This window comes from Pangasianodon hypophthalmus, chromosome 11, assembly GCF_027358585.1.
Source record: "Pangasianodon hypophthalmus isolate fPanHyp1 chromosome 11, fPanHyp1.pri, whole genome shotgun sequence".
Classification (NCBI taxonomy): Eukaryota; Metazoa; Chordata; class Actinopteri; order Siluriformes; family Pangasiidae; genus Pangasianodon; species Pangasianodon hypophthalmus.
The window spans coordinates 25437911-25459006 of NC_069720.1; the positions used below are offsets into that span (position 1 = coordinate 25437911).

General features: G+C 39.1%; 1 protein-coding gene across 1 annotated transcript; it reads left to right on the top strand.

Annotated features, from left to right (window-relative positions):
• The first annotated feature begins 798 nt into the window (after window positions 1-798).
• On the top strand, window positions 799-20604 carry onecut3a (one cut homeobox 3a). The gene is made up of 2 exons (XM_053238126.1): window positions 799-2289; window positions 16840-20604. The coding sequence occupies exons 1-2, from the start codon at window positions 1266-1268 to the stop codon at window positions 17142-17144; spliced, it is 1329 nt and encodes a 442-aa protein (XP_053094101.1). The 5' UTR covers window positions 799-1265; the 3' UTR covers window positions 17145-20604.
• Window positions 20605-21096: the final 492 nt, after the last annotated feature.

A 21096-nucleotide genomic window follows, 5' to 3' on the forward strand; every position in this document is an offset into this window, starting at 1 on the left:
ACAACCTGCTGCACACTCAGAGCAACTGAGCTGTGAGTGCATATAGCAGTGTAGAGTATTAACAACAGCTAAACAGATTAAAGCTACAGATTGTTAGACAAACTCTTTATAGTGATAGTAGGTGTGAGTGACAGTAGGTGTGTTCTGCCAGAACCCATTTGTAAGATCATTGCTTACAAAGTCGCATTTTACTCTAATGTCAGTTTATATACTGAATCTCCAATTTATAGTCAGTATTCATTAGAGCTGACAAGAGAGATGCGTCTAAACAGAAATATAATTAAAGGTCGAAAATAAGCTATTATCTAATAATGAATGTAAGAGATTTGTTTTAAAAATGGAGAAGTAATTCCACCTATCTGCAGTGAACGACCTAATTTACAAAAAGGCCAGTGATATGTCAGTGGTAATGTACAGTAACACACAGCTGCTTTAACACAATAAAAACACACTACATTACATCAACATTGACATACAGTACATTAGCATAAACCTTTTATATTAATTTTGTCAATACAAATTTTGTTCATTTCATTTCTTAATTCCATTAATGGACTACTGTCTAACAGTATAAGAGGCCTGGTGTGTTTTCACATGTAACTGCATCCATTGTGAAGTAACTTGTTATTTCATCTTATCTGCTAGGAATTTGGCAAACATTTTATTGAGAAGAGTTGTAGAAATCCATTAATAATTCACAGTTTAGATATTTCTCTCTGGCGCCAGATTTATCAGGGTAAACCGATGACTCAAGCAATCCCCCCTCAGCTCAGTCCTCTCACAGCCTGTACGCATGCATGCATCCTTCAAGTGTGTGTGCTCAGTGATGAAAGCGCTGGATCAGGCTTAGGGTTAGTTCAACGCCACTGAGAAAATTCCTTATTTCTCTACAGGCCATCATCAACTCCAAGGTGGCTCGACACCAAGCCAGACAGTAGCTGTGGCGTCAGAGGCTTCGGGTTAGTCTTAATGTTCACACAGACACAGTCGCTGCACAGTCCTGACCTCCAGTAGCACAGGCGGCACAGAGGGCAAGATACGAGCGTGTACTGCTGCGAGTAAAGAAGCGCGTGCAGCAGGAAGAACCTCGTAAAATCATGCTGAATTAACTGGAGTAGAAGCTCGGATTCAGTGGTCCGGCTTCGAGCTCGTTCAGGATTTATTAGCTGCAGCGTGAGACAAGAGGGACAGCGAAAGAAGAAGTGTGTGTGTGTGAGAGAGAGAGAGAGAGAGAGAGAGAGAGGGAGGTGGGCATCTTTCAAGTCATGGAAGTTAGGATGGAGAACATCGGGAACCTTCACACGGTTTCACATTCTCATCAGACGGACAATTTGATGAACTCTCCTCACACGAGGCAGTCGGTGTCGCACCGGAACCTGCACTGCCGATCAGCCACCATGGTGTCTAGCATGGCCTCGATCCTGGACGCGGCTGGGGAATATCGCAGCGAGCACTCGCTGTCCGCTCCTCTTCCCCCTGCTATGACTATGTCCTGCGATTCTGGCATGAGCATCAGTAGCACGTACACCACTCTGTCACCGCTACAGCACTTGCCTTCGATATCTACGGTACCGGAGAAATTCTCGCATCACCATTATCCGCACCCGCATCACGCGCATCATCATCCCGCGCACCAGCGCCTGACTGCTGGAAACGTCAGCGGCAGCTTCACGCTAATGCGCGACGACCGCGGCTTGGCCTCCATGGGCAACCTGTACGCCCATTATCCCAAAGACATCTCCTGCATGGCACAGCCGCTCTCGCCGCTGTCCAGCGGCTTAGGCACGTTGCATGACGCGCAGCAGCCTCTTGGCGCCTACGGTCCTGGTGCTCACCTCTCCAACGACAAGATGATCTCGCCAGGAGGCTTCGAGACTCACGCGGCGATGCTAGGTCGGGGTGATTTTGGGGGCCACGGTACCGGACTCATGTCCACTCTGAACGGCCTACACCACCCAGGTCACTCGCAGTTGCACTCTAGTGGATCTATGCTGTCGGAACGCGACAGGCACGAAGCCGGAGGCACCCAAGCAGGCGGATCCAGCCAAGCAGAGGAGATCAACACCAAAGAGGTGGCACAGAGAATAACGGCCGAACTGAAAAGGTACAGCATTCCGCAGGCTATCTTCGCCCAGCGGATACTGTCTCGGTCCCAAGGCACACTATCTGACCTCCTGCGGAATCCTAAACCGTGGAGTAAACTAAAGTCAGGACGGGAGACGTTCAGGAGGATGTGGAAGTGGCTGCAAGAGCCCGAGTTCCAGCGCATGTCGGCTCTTAGACTCGCAGGTGTGTAACGGTGCTCGTGATGACAGGTTCTTAACTGCAAGACAATATAGGAAAGACACTGTAATACACAAAATATTTTGCCGACACAAAAACCTGTAGGCCTATTATCCAAAAATTGTTGATTTCATAATGGCGTTCCTTCAGTTTTTCAACTGCCGCAAGCCTTTATTCTGGTGTGTGTTTATACTTTATATTTTAAATGCTCTGTAGTGATAAAATCTTACAGATACCGTCTATAAATAAGAATCTATTCGCAAAATGATTTGAGTCACTGCTTGTTGCTTTCTATTCACCAGAATATTGGGGAGCTGGAACTGTAAACAGTCCTTCACTCCTTCAAATCAATCTGAAATTGCTATATTCCTTCCTGTCCTCTTACTGAATAAAAGAGATGTGGAAAAGCGTGCAAAAACATCTGTTTACCCTTCGCGTATCCTCTTTCTGCTGGAGGCTTAATTAACCAGGGAATGGTGAGAAGTTTTATTTCTGCTCAGTGGATCAGGGAAAAGCCAGTGATGAAATGTAAATTGTTCCTTTGCGCATTTGAAGTAGTACGCGTAAATATAACGTTTAAATAAGATGTGGCACCGTTAAAGCTAATTGTTCGTCGAGATGTTTTCCCAACACTCCATTTAAATCATGAAGTTGTTTATGTAGTTAGTGGGCTGAGCTTCTGAGGCCAGGGGAAAGCTACTGTAATAAAGAGAGGGCTGTATAATCGCTATAGATCTGTTTCTCTGTATTTTATTACAGTCGTGCGCAGCATTTTAAACCCGAGCTTTTTACAAAATTGTGTTGAGTATTTTCCTCGGTATATTAGGCCTATAATATAATGTAATATAGACTAACCACACATATAACAACTCTTAGCTTTTATGCCTTGGTCCATTGAATTGTCATCCCATCAACATACACGTATTCAGTCGTAATCCAGGTCCAGTGTGCAACATACAGGATAACAATGTAAAAGTCATCCAGTGTAATTTAATTAAATTGAAAATTTAATTGAACCATCCTTTTTAAAAAAAAAAAAAGAAAGAAAAAAAAAGAAAAACAACAACAACAACACAACTACTTTGAGTTGCATTTAAGTGCAATGCAATGGCCTCGGTATGGCTGAGCAAATGAGGCTGGCAGCCTTTCAGTTTTTGCGCATTACAATATGCGCATGTGCGCAGGTGCAGTAGGGGACTGAGTCTGGCATCAATCAATGCATTTAAATTAGAGCACTATTCCAGATTCATCACAGTCACAAAAATCAATGCTGTTGTTTTGCTTGGTTAATGTAAAAGTGTGGGAGACCAGTTGTCGGTGCTTTAGGCAAAGCTGTTAATTAGATTTTAAATTCGTTAATAAAGACGTTCTATTTATTGTAAAAAAATATATATATATTTCAACCAGTTAAAGTACCCAGCAAGTGGTGAATATAACGCACCTGTGTGAAAAATGTTTTGCTGTGGCATTAAATTCAATTCTACTGGCTAGCTATTTAATGCTTAAAACAACGAGAAATTAATTTATCCCAAAACAGACAGCAGGACAAGGACAGACATTTAAAAAAAATCTATTAACTATGAAAAACAATTCGTATCAGCAGAATTCTACCTCTAATCTCAGGGTATTTGGTCAGATCAATAGAGGGATCGATAAAGATAGCCAGCCTATCTATCAATTATTCCAGTTCAGCACTCTCCCCCATGGAGGCTCTCTCTGGATATAGACCTTTTAAATAAAAGAGGGCAAAATGGATTGTGTTGTGTGGCTTCTGTTCGAATAAACTTGGAATAAATTTTGTTTCTAATTTGCCCAGTGGGAAATTTAAATGGAGCAGATTGAAATATAAGAAAATAAAGACATCTGGTACAAGCTTCAACACTTGAATCAAAATAAAACAACACCGACATACAGCCTATTTATCCAAACCAACCTGAAACTATCCAAACTCTGATTTATTTAAGACTTGCAATCCAGATACTTTTCGCTTAGGTAAGAGTTGAAAATGGTCAATATCTGTATTAATAATTGATAGATGTTCTGATAAATGGTGATGGTGTATGGAAATGCAGGCAGACTGACTGTAAACGGAAACATAAGCCTCTGCAGCAACATTCCCCCCAATTAAATGTTTATTAAAACGCCTGGGGCATTTTCTTCAAATCTGTTGTGTTTTTTTAGTTGTTTTATTTGTTATCGGGATGACAAGTAGGACAATTACCCCAGACCTAAGACTAAATTTGTATATTATGGTTCACATGGTTTGTCCCTTATAGAAATCATTTACAATTAAATCCGACATGTCTGGTGCATATAATCACGCTGAGGCTGGAAATGAATGAATAGTGTGGCAGGTGTATCTCAGGAGCAGTGCTGGAAATCCTCGGTTCACACTCAGCATCCACGTAAACAAGAGCCACGTGAACAGGGCGGTGGTAAACACGTCTCCAAGCTCCAGCACTGTTGCCTCTGCAGCGCGGATCCTGCGGGTTCCGGGCTGCTGTGATCAATCCCCTGCGCGCCGCTCGCAGCTCGCTCGCCAAGCCGATCGATAGGACAGAGTGACCTTTAAATACGACTGGAAAGAGGTCAACTGCATTTCTTCATCTGCCTTCTACTAAAGGGAGATGCAATACTGTTTTAATTTATCAAAGCCGAATTTAAGACTAATGAACCGACTCATAAGCTGTATATAATGACTCCCAAACATCAGCTGAACTGAATTTCTCTTAAATCTTTCTTGGTCAGTAAAAATCAGCCCACAGGAGACTAGATCACCGCGAAACTCTGTCCTGTCCCAAAGCAGCAGGTTTGTGGGTTTGGGGCAATCTTTGCACTGATCCATGTGTCCTGATAAAAACAAACAAAATAGTTATCTTAAATGTCAAAAGCGTGATGAACATTTTGGTGGGAAACAATTTGCATTTTTTTGTTGTTGTCAGAATTAGTCATGGAATAAACAGGCATTAACATTAATCTTCCAGTAAATCTGAATATGTTGGCAGAACTCAAAAACAGGCGAGCAGTGGCCTAAAAGTCCAAGGTTAGGGTTGAGAAAGGACAATTGCAGAAAACAGGCCAGTTATCTCCAGGTAGGGGTGGGTTATGACAAAAAAAAAATCCATGAGACACAAAAAGTATCCACGTTACATTAAATATATCGATGATATGTATCACTTTATAAAGGTTTGCTAACAAACTGCCAGGAAAGTAAGTAGTGTTGCATTAAACAACTGACTTAATGTCTACACAAATAAATACATACAATTAAAGGAGAATATAAAGAAATTTTATATTGTTACATTATAGTTCCAAAATAATTCTTATACTATTATTAATATTAAAAAATATAATAAATACTTTTAAAGTGATCAGTAGTGCATTTCATTGGCTTTGTACATGTAATTTGAACAATGACAATAAAGTTGAATCTAATCTAATCTAATCTAATCTAATCTAATCTAATCTAATCATGCTAGCAAGGTGAATTGCTCGTAACTCATCATTCATGAATTAACAATAAATCTACCCCAGATTCTGAAGTGAATTGTAACGTATCTTAGCATCTTCAGTGGTATCATCAAACTTTGCCCTACGAATCAAAATAATTAACTATTCTGTGGAAGCCTGAGGTTTACACACCTACTAAGAAGTACACATTTAGGAAACTTAACATGCATGTCCTGTAAAAACCTGAGAGATCATCATGTAGCACGTCAGGAAGAGCACAAAGGGCAGTGTCATGTAGTCAGGTCAGGTAATCCAGTGGTAAAGATCTGGACATGACACCAGTGAGAACTGCCTTTAACCACTTCTACACATCAGACAACACTAACGTGGAATCACAAAACTCTCCTAATCCGTTCATTCTAGATCTCCAAAATCACCAAGTGCATTTGCAGTCCACCCCGTATTTGATGCCTTCTGCCTGTCATTAAACGTGTGGTGAAACAGTTCTGCATAGAAGCTGCTGGGCAAGTTTTGGTTTTCTGATCCTCTGGAACTCTGCACTTTCAGCTGACAAAACATGAAAATGACAAAGAAATATACACATCATAAACCAGATCCAGTCTCCATATGCAGAGCAGACCAGTGTTGAAGGCATTGCAGCAGTGATGAGCTGGTGGTACCTGTGATCTGCCTCATTTTACTAATGCCAGCTGCATTATACGGCTTTATACTGACACCTGCTGGACAGTAAGCATGTGAAACCAGCCCTGTGTGTATCTCTGAGTCGCTGTGTGCAGATCTAGACTAAAGCGCAAAAATATTGTTTCTAAAATGTAGACGCTACACAATTTTACGTTTTGCATAAGTTTGTTCAACGTGAACAATCGATTTTTAATGTAAATAAAATAAAGGTTTTATGCGGATAGGAGTCCTCCCACCTCTCAAAACCAGGCAGGAGGTGGATTTGCTAAGATAAACTCCACCCCAGTCAGCAGGGCTGTAAGAGAAGGCATTCACTAAATTCCAGAGGTTTCATTACCACGACGTAAAATGGGCGTTTCTGGAGGTGTTGGGAAAACGCCCCCTTTCCTAAATAAATAAATAATTAAATAAGAGGTCCATTTCCAATCCCAAGATCAGCTCAGATGGATAATGAAGGAGAAAAGCATACCTGCGTGTTCATCTTTTTTTTTTTTAGCCACAAGTTTGCTAGTTAACTGTACTGAATATTTATATTTATTAGCTAGTTAACTGTACTGAATATTTATATTTATTAGCTAGCTAACTGTACTGAATATTTATATTTATTAACTAGCTAACTGTACTGAATATTTATATTTATTAACTAGCTAACTGTACTGAATATTTGTATTTATTAACTAGCTAAGTGTACTGAATATTTATATTTATTAACTAGCTAACTGTACTGAATATTTGTATTTATTAACTAGCTAAGTGTACTGAATATTTATATTTATTAGCTAGCTAACTGTACTGAATATTTATATTTATTAGCTAGCTAGCTAACTGTAATGAATATTTATATTTATTAGCTAGCTAACTGTACTGAATATTTATATTTATTAACTAGCTAACTGTACTGAATATTTATATTTTCCTTCTCAAACAGCGAGTATAGTAAATGTTACAGATTTAACAAACGAATATGTCTGTATGTTGACTGCTCAAAAGCAAATACTTGTATATACAGTATAACTCATTTAGAATAAGAAGTGTGATCAGGACAGGTATCTGAAGTTACTGTATATAATACAAAAGGTATTTGACATGAAACCCCTGCAATCAGGACAGGTATCTGAAGTAAATGGCTTTTCCCAAACTGCGCATGATCAGTGACCTATGCAGGTTCTCAAATAGGCCACGCCTCCCTGATGACGCAGTTTCGATTACGCTGTTCTGAAACCCCTGGAAAAAAGTGAATCCCATAAGAGAATGCCTGTATCTGCTTAATCCTCAGATTTTTAAAAAATAATAAATAAATAAAATAAAAAATGTTAACCCTACCAGTACGACCTGAAAACACTGGAAAAGACCAGAAAAACAGGAAAAAAGTCATTTTTCATTAATAAATTATAACTAAAATGGCAATTTGCTCTCCTGAAGCTGAAGTTTTCTATATTCCATCTAATGTGAGAAGCAAACTATGTTTTAAAGCAGTGATATCTTTACCAAATCAAGAAACTGTTATACAGGCTACAGTTGACAATCTAATCATATTTCACTAGATTTACTTTAGTAAGTGTTAAGTGTTAAGCTCCTGAAGTATAGACTTTAAGCAGGAAACTGCTTTATTTTGATTTGGGTCTCAAAATGTAATTATTTAAAATTTGCACATACTGTCTTTTAATTGGCTTATAGGCAAATCTTCCAGGATTAAAAACGTTATTACTTATTTTACTCTTTAACCTTGATCAAATGCTAATCTTTATCATTAATACTATGTTGATCAGATCAGTCTTTTACAACAGACCTACACTTAGACTATTAGAAACAAAGAGGAAGAAGTTCTGTAATACAGAAAAAAAAGAATAACAGAATAACAGTTCTGTTAATGAGCTGCTGAACAGCTGCTTGCACGTTTGCCTTTTAATCCTCTGCTCTAGCCGTGTCAGTGGCCTGACCTTTGGATAATTAAAATTTCACTGATAACAGTGGCTTCCATCCAGTTAATCCAGGCAGAAATCAAGAGTGATAAAAAGAGTGTTCAGTAAAGTAAGTGAAAGTAAATGTAGGCCACTGTAGCAAATGACTGTAAAATGTCTGCTCTCAGAATATGGTTATAGTCTATATAGTCTATATAACACTTTAAGATAGTATTTTGGTAAAGTAGGTGGGATGCCAAAGTGGTGAATAAGGAGAATAAAGACCTCTAGGGAATAGGGAAAAGCGCTCATGCTTATTCATTCATCTTTCTAATCAGGGTCACAGTTCACTCAGAAAGTAGTGCAAGGCAGGAATACACCCTGGATTAGATGACAACTCATCACAGTGTCTCTCTTGCAAATAAAGTCACTTGCACCCATCTATGCCACAAGACAGAACACTTTACCATCACAAGGATGCAGCTGGACTGACCTACTGGCAACTTGAGTTAGTAGCTCAAGGCCATCTCGTCGGGAAACAACAACAACAGCTTACAGTGATCAATGCCATGCTAAATCAGCTAAATAGCATGCTACCGATGCAGCTAACCCAACTGGCAGCACCAGCCCATCATGCTCCATCCCTCACCATTTGCCTGGACAAGTATGCAGAGAATCTCAGAAAATGTAAGGGCTTTTTCGCTTCAGTGCTTCCTATATTTCTGGAGTCAGGAAAGAACATTTGATTTTAACAAGGTTGCCCAGTTAAACCTCCTGATGAACAAGGCACTCACCTGGGCTATGGTGGTCTGTTCACAAGGAGGGGAACCAAATTCTTCATATAACTGTTTCATCACGCTTTTCCAAAGAGTCGTCAATCATTCTCCAATGGGCAAGGAAATCGGGGAACAGCTCTTCTGAGTTTCCCAAGGCAAGCATACACAGCAGAAAATGTGTTGGCATTCAGAATGCTTATGGCAGGGAGCAGGTAGAATGAGCCAGTGCTCAAAGCTGCATATCACCACGGGCTCAATCCTGATGCACTCACTGAGCCTGCATGCTGTCATAACCAAGTGTCCCTTTACTGTCTAACTGAACTTTCCATTTGTCTGGATCAGCTACTGCAAAATCAGAGAGGAAAACTCACTGAGAAAGTCAACATTCAGAGCCCAAGCCCACCTGAGCCCATGGAAGTAGGCCAAGTAAGCCTCATCATGTCCTCTCAAGAACCCACAACTGCACTCCCATGAGCAGGTCAAATCAATTTGCTACAGTGAGTCCATCTCAGTACTTATCCAGCCAAACATTTACAATAGACGTGCTGATATGAAGTTCAGTGGCTTTGGCTGTTGTTTCAGCAACCTGGCTCAAAGTGCACAGTGTCATTGTTGCAACCACCTAAGGTGAGTGGTCAAGGCCAACGCAAGTGGTTTACCATCCCACAGAAAATATGATTGTGCCATTTAGCTCCTCGCAGGTGCCACACTCCCCAGAAGCTGAATATATCTGCTCTCAGCAACAGAAAACCAGGCTTTGGAGGATTATATCACTGTAGCACTGATACAACGGTACATTTGTCCCTCCACATCTCCCACCTCAGCTGGATTCTTTTTATGTGGAGAAGAAGGGGGCAGACTCAGGCTATGCCCTGACTATTGCGGACTAAACCAGGGGATGGTGAAGTATAGATATAATTTGCCATTCATTCCCACAACTTCGGAACAATTCAGACATGTGCGTATCTTCACCAAACTTGACCTAGGCAGTGCATATAATCTCATTAGGATCAGAGAAGGGTATGAGTGGAAACTAGCGTTTACTACCACCTCTGGCCACTTTGAGTACTGTATCCTGCCATACAGACCCTCTTGTTGGCCTTAGGTATTCCAGTGTCTCATTAATGATGTTCTCAGATACATGCTTGAAAAATATGTCATTGCTTTTATTGGCAACATCCTCATCTGTTCACTTTGTCAGGAGACTGAAGTGAACCATGTTAATGAGGTCCTAACCAAACAAACAAAATACATTTAATATCAAAGGAGAAAAATGTGAATTTCATGTGATCCAAGTCTCATTTCTCAGATACATTATTAATAGAATGGAGTTACTATGGATCAAGCAAAAGTCTAAGCTGTCAAAGAATGGCCTGTTCCAATGACAGTGAAGGAACTACAGAAATTTCTCAGCTTTGCAAATTTCTATAGGAGGATCATTACAAAAATCATTTCCATCACTGCTCCACTTGCATCCTTCTTAAAAAAGGGTCTCAAGAAACTGAAGTGGAATGAAGCAGCCAAGCAATCATTCACCGAGTGAAAGGAGGCTTTCATCACAGTGCCTCGCATCCGTGCATTCGCACACTCACAGTCTTTCATAGTTGGGGTAGATGCCTCAGAGAACAGGATCAGCACCCTGCTAACACATTAGCTAGAAGAGAGGCCAAAACTTCATCCAGTGGAAAAGCACACCTGTTTATCAGTTATACGGAACAGGGAATGGGGTGTGGCTCTCCACCAGGGACATCCAAGTGACACATGGTTCTCAACAACTGACCCACCTATGCATCAGCCTTTTCGAGATCCTGCAAAGAATCAGTGGGATAGCCTATAAACTTGCCATATCACTGACATCTAGCCCTGTCATTTGATGTGTCCAGACTAAAGCCTGTGACTCCTGGTCCCCTGTCTGAGGGAAAATTTCAGTATCTGGTTAACTGGGGAGGATATGGCCCAGAGGAGAGGTGACATGCTCGATCCCATCCTCTGTCAAGACTTTCATGCTCACACATACACAGCACCAAGTCTCACTCTTGGAATATCTCATGGTGATTCCAAGCCTTTGTATTTTGTGCACAATATCTGGTTTGATTCTTGTTTTGGCTTCTGTTAATCATCTGACCCAAGCCAGTTTCTTGAAGTTGATGATTATCAATAATAATAATAATAATAATAATAATAATAATAATAATAATTTGATCCCACTGTTGAAACATCTCTTTTTCTATTAGCACTTAGTTTTGTGGAAATCATTGCTTCTTTGACTGTGAGAGCTGCATATACTCTCTCTGTCCAATCCATCCCCTTTCTCATGTTTTGTCATGCTTACATCTAACATCCATTATCCATTCATTATTACTGATCCATCAGTAAATATACCTCTTGCTTTTTGCCAGATGTGGTTGAAGCGGAGTCATCAAAGAAGTGCTTAGTACAAGTCAGTTCAAACTCTGTTAACAAAGGCTTTTGGTAAACACTCACATGGTATGAAAAAGTATGGCAGCTACAAAATCAGAAATAAACCATGTATAAAAGTAGCCTCTTTGATAAGTTCTGTGGGTTCTAAGTTAAGAAACATACTACCAATAAGAAGAACTTCCACATCAGTGATTAATCTTGAGGCAGATGGGCTGAAACAGCAGAAGACGACATCAGGTTCCACTCCAGTCAGCCAAGAACAGGAATCTGGGGCTACAGCGGGCACAGGCACAACAAAATTGGAAATTTAAAGATTGGAAAAACATTGCTTGTTTCTTTTTTTTTTTCGTCTTCAATTGTCCAGAACCTGTGCCCACTGTAGCCTCAGATTCCTGTTCTTGGCTGACAGGAGTGGAACCCAAAGAGGTCTTCTGTAGTTGTAGCTCATCTACTTAAAGGTTCAGTGTGTTGTGCATTCTGAGATGCTTTTCTGCTCACCACAGTTGAAAAGAGTGGTTATTTGAGTTACTGTAGTCTTCCTGTCAGCTTGAACCAGTCTGGTCATTCTCCTCTGACCTCTCTTTTTAAGAAAGTGTTTCTGCGTACAGAACTGCCACACACCAGATTTGTTTGTTTGTTTGTTTTTGTTTTTTTGTTTGCACCATTTTGTCTAAATTCCAGAGACTGTTCTGTGTGAAAATCAAAGGAGATCAGCAGTTTCTAAAATACTCAAACCAGCCTGGCACCAACAACCATGCCATACTCAAAGTAACTGAGTTCACAATGTTGCTCCATTCTAATGTTTAATGTAAACATTAACTGATACTTGACCTGTATCTGCATGATTTTATGTATTGCACTGCTGACACATAATTGGCTGATTGAATAAATGCATGAATCAGCAGGGGTACAGGTGTTCCTATTAAAGTGGCCAGTGAGTTTGTATTAAAGCAATCAGAGAAGCAAACGAAAAATTACACTGGAACCTGAACCTGGTTATTAGGTTGAAAAAAAAATTATACAAGCTATTTGAATGAGTGGTTTTGACATTCTGGACAAAATAACTATTGTAAGGCTTCATGTACCCTTACGTCAAAAACACAGCCTTTATACTATGTTCAAAATCTTATCATATTTAAAACATATAGATATACATACAATCTACATTAATTCAATTTAATAGCACTTTTAACAATGGACAGTGTCATAAAGCAGCTTTACAGAAATATATCAATTTTAAATTTATAAATTAACCCCTAATGAGCAAGTCAGAGGCAATGGGGGAAAGGAAAAACTCCCTGAGACAACTTGAGGAAAAAACCTTGAGATAAGCCAGACTCTAAAGGGAACCCATCCTCATCTGGGTGACACCAATTATAAATAATAAATAATTCCCTTCTAAACTGTATTACTATATAGCAAAAAAGTGCAGTTGTATAACCAGGGACTAATGAGCTTATGAGCAACTTATGAATATGAGCATCAGAGTCATTTCTGAATTCATTATAATTTTAACTTGAAGTCAATTAGTCAATTAACAGCTGAAGTTATCAACTGTTCAATGATGGAGACTTGAGTGAAAAACTGTTGGTAGCATTGTGGTACATTTGTGGTACATTCACATTATTCACATGTAATCTCATTGATCTTCAGGCTGTCCATGTGGGGTCATCTGCATTGAGTAATTTTCAGGTGATGAGAACTCCAACCAGAAGTAGGGCATCAGGATGGATCAGGCAGGTCTGGAGGGCATAAGGGGTCAGGATCACTGGTATCTCAGGAGTAGCATGTGTAGCTCAAGAGAGAAAGAGAGAGAGAGAGAGAGAGAGAGAGGAACACAGAGTATTAGGTATGCTCATTGTCATGTAAAGGTTAAAGATACTGTCTGCAGAGTGCAAGCAGGGACTCCAGCAAGACTAGCTATGACAGCATAACTAAAGGGGAGAGCCAGAAGGTAATACAGACATGAGGGAACCCTGAGACATAAAGCAGCAAGTCACTCCACCAACAAACCTGAGTGAACACGTGAGAGTGTGGAGGGCATCCAAACATCATTCAAACGTCCTGGTTCACCAAAACACTCCCTCCAGATCTGCTCCTTTACCTAAGACAAATCTATTCACAAAAGGCTTGACTAGGTTTTCAGCCTAGACTTAAACACTGAGACTGTGTCTGAGCCCCGAACACTAACTGGCAGGCTGTTCCATAACTGTGGGGCTTTGTAAGAGAAAGCTCTGCTTCTGGTGTAGCCTCACTACTTGAGATTCCAAAAAGGGCCTACACCTTTTGATCAAAGTAGGTGTGGCAGATCATGAAAGACCAGAAGTTTGCTCAGGTACTGCGGCGCACAACCATTCAGTGCTTTATAGGTCAGTAGTAGTATTTTATAATCAATGCGAAATTTGAGCCAATGCAGTGTGGATAAGATAGGGGTGATGTGGTCATATCTTCTGGTTTTAGAAAGGACTCTCACTGCTACATTCTGGACTAACTGGAGCTTGTTTATGCATCTACTGGAACATCCTGACAGCAAGGCATTACACTAATCCAGCCTAGCTGTAAAAAAAAAACATAAACTAGTTTTTCCACATCATGTAGTGACATTATATTTATAAGCTTAGCAATATTTCTGAGATGAAAGAAGGCTATCCTAGTACTATTATGTACATGAGCTTCAAATTAAAGATGGGAGTCAATAACAATAAGGTCTTTTACCACTGCACATGATAAAACTGAAAGGCCATCAAGAGTTACAACTGTGTCATCAGCATAATAGTGCAAACTAATACCATGTTTACAAATAATTTTTGGTAGCATATACAGTATAGATAAAAAAAAAGCAGTGGGCCAAAAACAGAACCTTGTGGAATACCAAACTTTACAGCTACAAACTGATAATGATTGGTTGTATAAGACCTGAGCCAGGAGGTGGCCATTCCCTTAACTCCGAAAACATTTTCTATTCTGTCAAGGAGAATAGTATGATCAATGGTGTTGAAAGCTGCACCAAGGTCAAACAACACAAGCAAGGAGACACAACCCTGATCAGAGGCCAGTAGTAGGTTATTTACCACTTCAACCAGCGCTGTCTCTGTGCTATGATGAGGCCTAAATCCCGACTGATAGATTTAATTAATGTTATTCCTATGTAAGTATGAGCATAGCTGCTGTGCTACAACCTTTTCTAGGCTCTTGGAGATAAAAAGAAGGTTTGATATTGGCCTATTGTGGGACAACTGACAGGGGTCGAGGTCAACTGCCAGTATAAAGGACTTAGGTACATAGCCAATGCTAAGGGAAGAATTGATTATTTCAGAAGTGGTTTAATTGTAGTATTTGTTTGAAGAAAAGTGTAGGTAAGGGATCTAGTACACAAGTTGATGATTTTGATGAGGAAATTAGTGAAATAGTTCAGTCTCCCAAAGGGGAGTAAAACATTCTGATCTGATATGGTTATATTATTATCTACAGAGTAAGTTATCGAATTGTCTGCCTTTAAATTAATAGTCTGAATTTTTTTTGCCTCACATTTTCAATTTTGTCATTGTTGTCATTGTCAAAGTCATCGCTACTACATATTGATGGTGTGCATGTTTCTATGATAGTCTTATTCCTAGTTAATTTTGCTACAGTATTAAATAAGAATCTAGGACTATTTTTGTTATCTTCAATTAGGGTGGAGAGATACATTGATCTAGCAGCACTAAGAGTTTTTCTATAGCTCAGGAGTCTCTCCTTCCATGCTATTTGAAATACTACAAATTTATTTTGGTGCCATTTACGTTCTAATTTTCGAGTGGTCTTTTTAAAGGTGTGTATGTGATCATTATACCAGGGTGTTAGTTTTTCTCTCTAATTATTTTTCTTTTAGGACCCTGGGGGCCTGTAAATAATAATCTAATCGACCGAGTAGACCTATTTATTTGTGGCTGCATATGTTATCTTAGTATAAAGAACTTCACATGCATTGAATATATGTCCAGGTTTATTAGATTGTCATTATAAAAAACTGAGACACCTCCTTCTCCAGTTAGACAAGGCTGATGTATATAACTGTCTGTGAGGACTAGCTTCATGTAATGCTACATACTCATTTGGCTTAATCCACATTTCCGTTAAACACAGTACATGAAACTCCTGATCAGTCATAGTTTCATTAACAATAAATGGTTTAGATGTAAGAGATCTAATATTTAACAGTTCTAGGTTCAGATCAAAGGTGCTGGCTGTGCAGTCAAGATTTGCTGAGATTATTTTAGACAGATCTGATGTGGATGGCCTCCGCTTGCTGTCTTTAGACAACAAAAACAAAAGCATTGTTTTAGAAAATGAAAATGCCGCGGAAAAGAAAAGTGGAAATACAACAAAAGAAAATTATAGTGCAAAATTATCACTGAAAACAGAAAAACTGTTTTCTGTTTAAACTGTTATATTTTAAACACTGACACAGGCAAGAAACTCCTGGCAAATGATTCAAAAACAGAAACCACATTAGACCACTGTTATGTTCCCACAGAAGGCTAGGCCTAGGGCGAGTACAAGAACAATAACAAAAGATTGTGGGCTTGTTGGTAATAGTGATGGTGGATATGAGTAAGACAGGAGGTTGGCCGGGTTCTTGCCTTCCCATTGGTCAGGTCCTGTCAACCAGGTAATAGTGATTGCTACAGGGAATCACCTATAAGAGGACAGGCAGAGACAGAAGAGCAAACAAACACTAACCTCAGCTGAAAAAAAAAAAAGTTTCAAGTTGATATTTGGCAAAGTGAATTACCATAAAGTGAAGAAATTAAATTTTCTAAATTAAAGTTTATTGCTCACAGTTCTATCTTTTCTTAATTATATTAAATGTAATGAGTGAAGTGCTTTGTGTCAGAGTGCATAATAGCCTTCAAGCACATGGCCTCCAATGCAGTCATATTAGACAATAAAATATGGGTAAAGCCTTCACAGTCTATGTTGATAAAAGATCTATATATAAATTTATTTCACTCATGCCCAAGAAGGCTGAATCAATGAATCAAGTATTCACCTTATTGTGCAGTGTAGGTATAGCCATACTGCACTACATAACTAGGCTTCTCTCATATACCAGTGCAATTCATAAACATGTTTTGGTCACAATTTTCAATTCATTAACAAGACTGAAAATTAGTTCAGGTCAGAAATATAACACTGATGACGGGAATGAATGTCTGAATGTGGAGTACAGTGAGTTCATGGTACTGTAGATGTTTTACGTCACTGAAAGACCCTCGCTCATGATTCAATCTTCCTGTTCCTTCTGTTCTCTTTTCTTTCTGCAGCTTGTAAGCGAAAAGAGCAAGAGCAGCTGAAGGAACGCAGCCCAGTCCCTAAAAAGCAGCGTCTTGTGTTCACTGACCTGCAGCGACGCACACTTATTGCCATCTTCAAGGAGAATAAGCGGCCCAGCAAAGAAATGCAGCTGACCATTGCACAACAGCTGGGCCTAGAGCTCAACACAGTGAGCAACTTCTTCATGAATGCCCGGCGTCGCTGCATTAACCGTTGGCATGAAGAGCACCAGCAAGGCCAAGGAAGCAGCCCCGGGCAGGCTGGAACCTCCACTGCCAATTTCTCTAAAGCCTGAGGAGAACAGCTTCCTCCCAGGTGGCCTCAAATGTGCTAATTCCTTCAGACATCATACAGTGTGTCATGTAATCCCACTTGCTGCCAACAATCAGCAACACTTCTCATCAATGCAATCTTTAAGCAGGACAACAGGCAAAAATCAGACACGTGTGCCTGAGGTCAGTTTGCGTCTTCAAAAGAGGCATTTTGGACCCTCAGTAGCTTCCTTACAGCAACCATGGACCACAAGTAGCACAGGGGTGTGTACACAAACAGGCCAAAGTTAAACATGTAACAGGGCAGCAATACACACCGCAACAGTTGGCTCATTGTCTATTCAAGACTTCTCCACTCATCTTCTCCCATATACTACTACAATTAAGTAATGGCTGTTTAAGGGCACTTCTCAGATCATACACTATACTAATGATGGTGAGGAACTGAAGCAGATGTCCTTGCTCTCCACCAAAGGTGAAGCATACTTCACCCTTCCCAGCAATGAAATTGCAGACATGCCATTTCGATTTATTTTGCACAAACAGAGATGGCAGCATGCTCAGGGGACTTTTAACCCCTCTTGTCAATAGCCAAAATAATTACTAATATGCCTGTGTACTGCAGTATTTACAATCAGCACATGACAACCAAATCCTCCTGTGCGTCACAGTCATTATCCAGAATCTATAGGGTTACACTGCCACCTGCTGATCATAACAGTGCATTGCTGTCAAAATCAGTGAATTACTACTGAAATGCTAGGAACCAAATGAACCATGTGCTTGCTGTCACCCTCCCTAGTTGGTAGCTGTGGTTTTATAGATGAGAGCTAGCTGGTGGGTAGGAATTGCCAGGTGACCAAACTGGGGAGAAAATAGTGGGAAAAAAACAACAGTGCAATAAAGTAGGAAGACTGTAAAACCTTGGATTCTGCCTGTTTCAGACACTGTAGAATCTTGGTGACAAATCAAACCTCCAGCTGAGTTTACTATAGTAATATAATGAGTGGTAAAATACAACATCAAATGTTACAAAAAAATGAGTGAGAATAATATTTGCCTTAATGTAATCTGAGAAGCTCCTTGCGAAGCCTACACAACATTAAATATCTCTGTTCCTGCGACTGGCAATACATGCCAAAAGAAAACAAACAAACAAACAAACAAACAAACAAATCAGGATTAGACTTTGCTATTTTACTTTTAAAAATAAAAAATGACAAAATATTCCTTTTAAGGCATTTGATACCTAATCAAAGTAGAAAAACCTACTGATTCATTTTTGTTTTTTTCTACCTCTCTTTCCATGCTCTATTCCACATAATCCATTAACTTTGTAATATTGATGCGGGTAATTGAGACATAACATTTCTATTTCTTCTTACTGTTGTGATATGGTGTGCATATGTAAAAGACTTTGTTGACAGTGTGAACATCTGAAGATGAAAAGACTTTGTGCAGGATAAAGTAAAATGAGTTGCCAATGCTACAAGGAAAAAAAACTTTTCAAATACGTGAACCTTTGGGAGAAAATTGCGGTGCATCCTCTCTAATGATGTACCATAATTGGGCAGAAAAAGAAGAAGAAGAAGTAGAAGGTCTTTTTCACCCTCAGCGTTCATCGCCACTATGGGATTTCAGACAGTAACCTAAATCACCACAGCCACAAGGTTCACGACATAAGGAGAGATACTGCACAGTTTCCAATCAAACAAGATGCAACTGTGTAGCATTTCTGAACTCACTGTTGGGTAAGAATACAGGCATGCAAAGGGATTTGAACTCATTTTGCTCTATGTGTCAAGCCTTGAAGGTGGTATCCATGGCACAAATCAGGCACAATTCCATGTGTACATAAAATGATCTTTTGTTTTGTTTGCAGTGAGAACCTTCCTCACTGTGCTGGGTGGTTTATTAACCAGCCACTGATACCAAAGATTTCTCTGCTTGCCAGTCCAGTCCAGTGTTGTCAAGGGAGGATTATAGCACACCACAGCACAACCATTATACACCAGAGGAAAAACTTTTCTTTGACACACACATACACATACACATTTACAGACAGTGCAGTTAGACTGCAAAGTGCCACACTGCAAAGAGGGAGGTGGCAACTATGCAGACATTTGAGTGCCTTTTTCCTTCAACTGCAGCTGGACCTACACTTACAAATGTATCTAATATTTCTCATTATGAGATTATGATAAATATCAGATTATTAAGCATGGTTCTAGACTTTCTTATTCTACTGACAAATAATTTTGCTAATTTTCTAGAAAGAAAAATATCTTGCCAATACAACAAGACACTGTCAAGATAGAAATGGACTTAATTTTCAAATATTTGCTTACTCATAATCTCAAGATCTCATAAGGGGAAATATTATTTTTACTTCCTTTCATTCTGGACCTCATGTAAGCGATGCCTCACCTAATCCCAAAGGAAAGCGACCTGTCCTCCACACAGTAATATAACCATGGTTTCATACGGAACCTGCCAGTAAATTAAACTACAGTGAGGTCCAAAAGTCTGACATTGAAATCCGGGATTTTTTAAAAAACTGGAAATAAACTGAAAAGTTATTTAGTATTGGAATTTTAAAATTCTAAAACAAAAAAGGAAATATGCAACATCTTGACCATTCAATATTCAAGATGTTACACAATTTCTAGGTCACTATTTAAATTAAAGCAAATTTGTGATTATTGACCATGTTAACTCCATGGTACAAAATATCAGATTTTCTATTAGTCTTATCCCTTCCATTGAAACAGATGTTCAGATGACACACCGATGGATTTGATCTAATGTGGATCATCAGGTTTTACATAGAATTGTGGAGTCGGTGTCAGCTCCAGTGCACACTGTCATTAAAGCAAAAATGGGACATAGTAAATACTAAGAAATTATGAAATTCATGTAAATATTTCTAAGATTCTACTTTTCTCTCAAGTTTGTTATAGGTTTATGCAAAAATTGAGACTGTAAATAACTATATCTCTAAAAATTGCCTTCCTAAACTAAAATATGAACAAATTGACACCTGAATCACATATATCAGAACATTAATTGTCCCAATCTAGCAAATAGCCTTTATTGTCATGACCTGATTTTATTATTACAAACTCATAAAACATTTTAATAAACCAAGAAGACTTGATGTGGTTAGGTTTTATGATGAAGGCTGTAACTGGCACTCTGTGGCCTTCAGAAGTTGGCTGATGTCCATTTGCTTTCAATATAGTTAAAAAAAAAGTCAAGTGAATTATTTTACTGTAGATAATGTGTGAGAATTGTCATTCCATGATTAGGCTATCATTAGTTTTAGGCCTCTGACTGGCCTAACAATACTTAAATAAGACCCAGTAATAATCCCACATTAACATTAATGTATCTACAGGCATTTTATGTTCTCAGTCAGTGTTTATGTTCAAAAACAAATCAGTAAATAACAAACAGAACATTGTCAAACATTTCCATGGAGCACTTCTAGTGACATCTAAAATATATATATATATATATATATATATATATATATATATATATATATATATATATATATATATATATATATATAATATATATTAAAAACAAATGCGTGGCCACGAGATCATTTAGTCGGGAGAGCAAAATAATTACGTCATGGCCATAACTTACCAATGCAAGGAAATTAGAAAACTAAGTGCAGCCGCATGTTAATAAGGTGTGATGATGGTGTTTTGCTCCCACCTGGTGTGTGTGTATGTATGGGGTTTTACAAACTTGGAGAAAAGCTGCAGCTCATCTGTTTTAAGTAGGATATACACATAATAGTAGTTTACATGCACAATTTAGTATTAATTACCGTACATAATTGATTACTGTACGTCGTGGTGCATTCTTTCAGATGGCATTGTGGATGGAGAGGACAGAGATTATAAATTAAAAATGCATCCTGGATTAAAACCTGTTCACAAAACTAAGAAATAATTTAATATG

Excerpts from the sequence above, each read along its gene's own strand:
- onecut3a (XM_053238126.1), top strand. The coding sequence starts at position 1,266 with ATGGAAGTTAGGATGGAGAACATCGGGAACCTTCACACGGTTTCACAT. Across the intron at positions 2,290-16,839 it reads GTCGGCTCTTAGACTCGCAG|CTTGTAAGCGAAAAGAGCAA; the intron begins GTGTGTAACGGT and ends TTCTTTCTGCAG.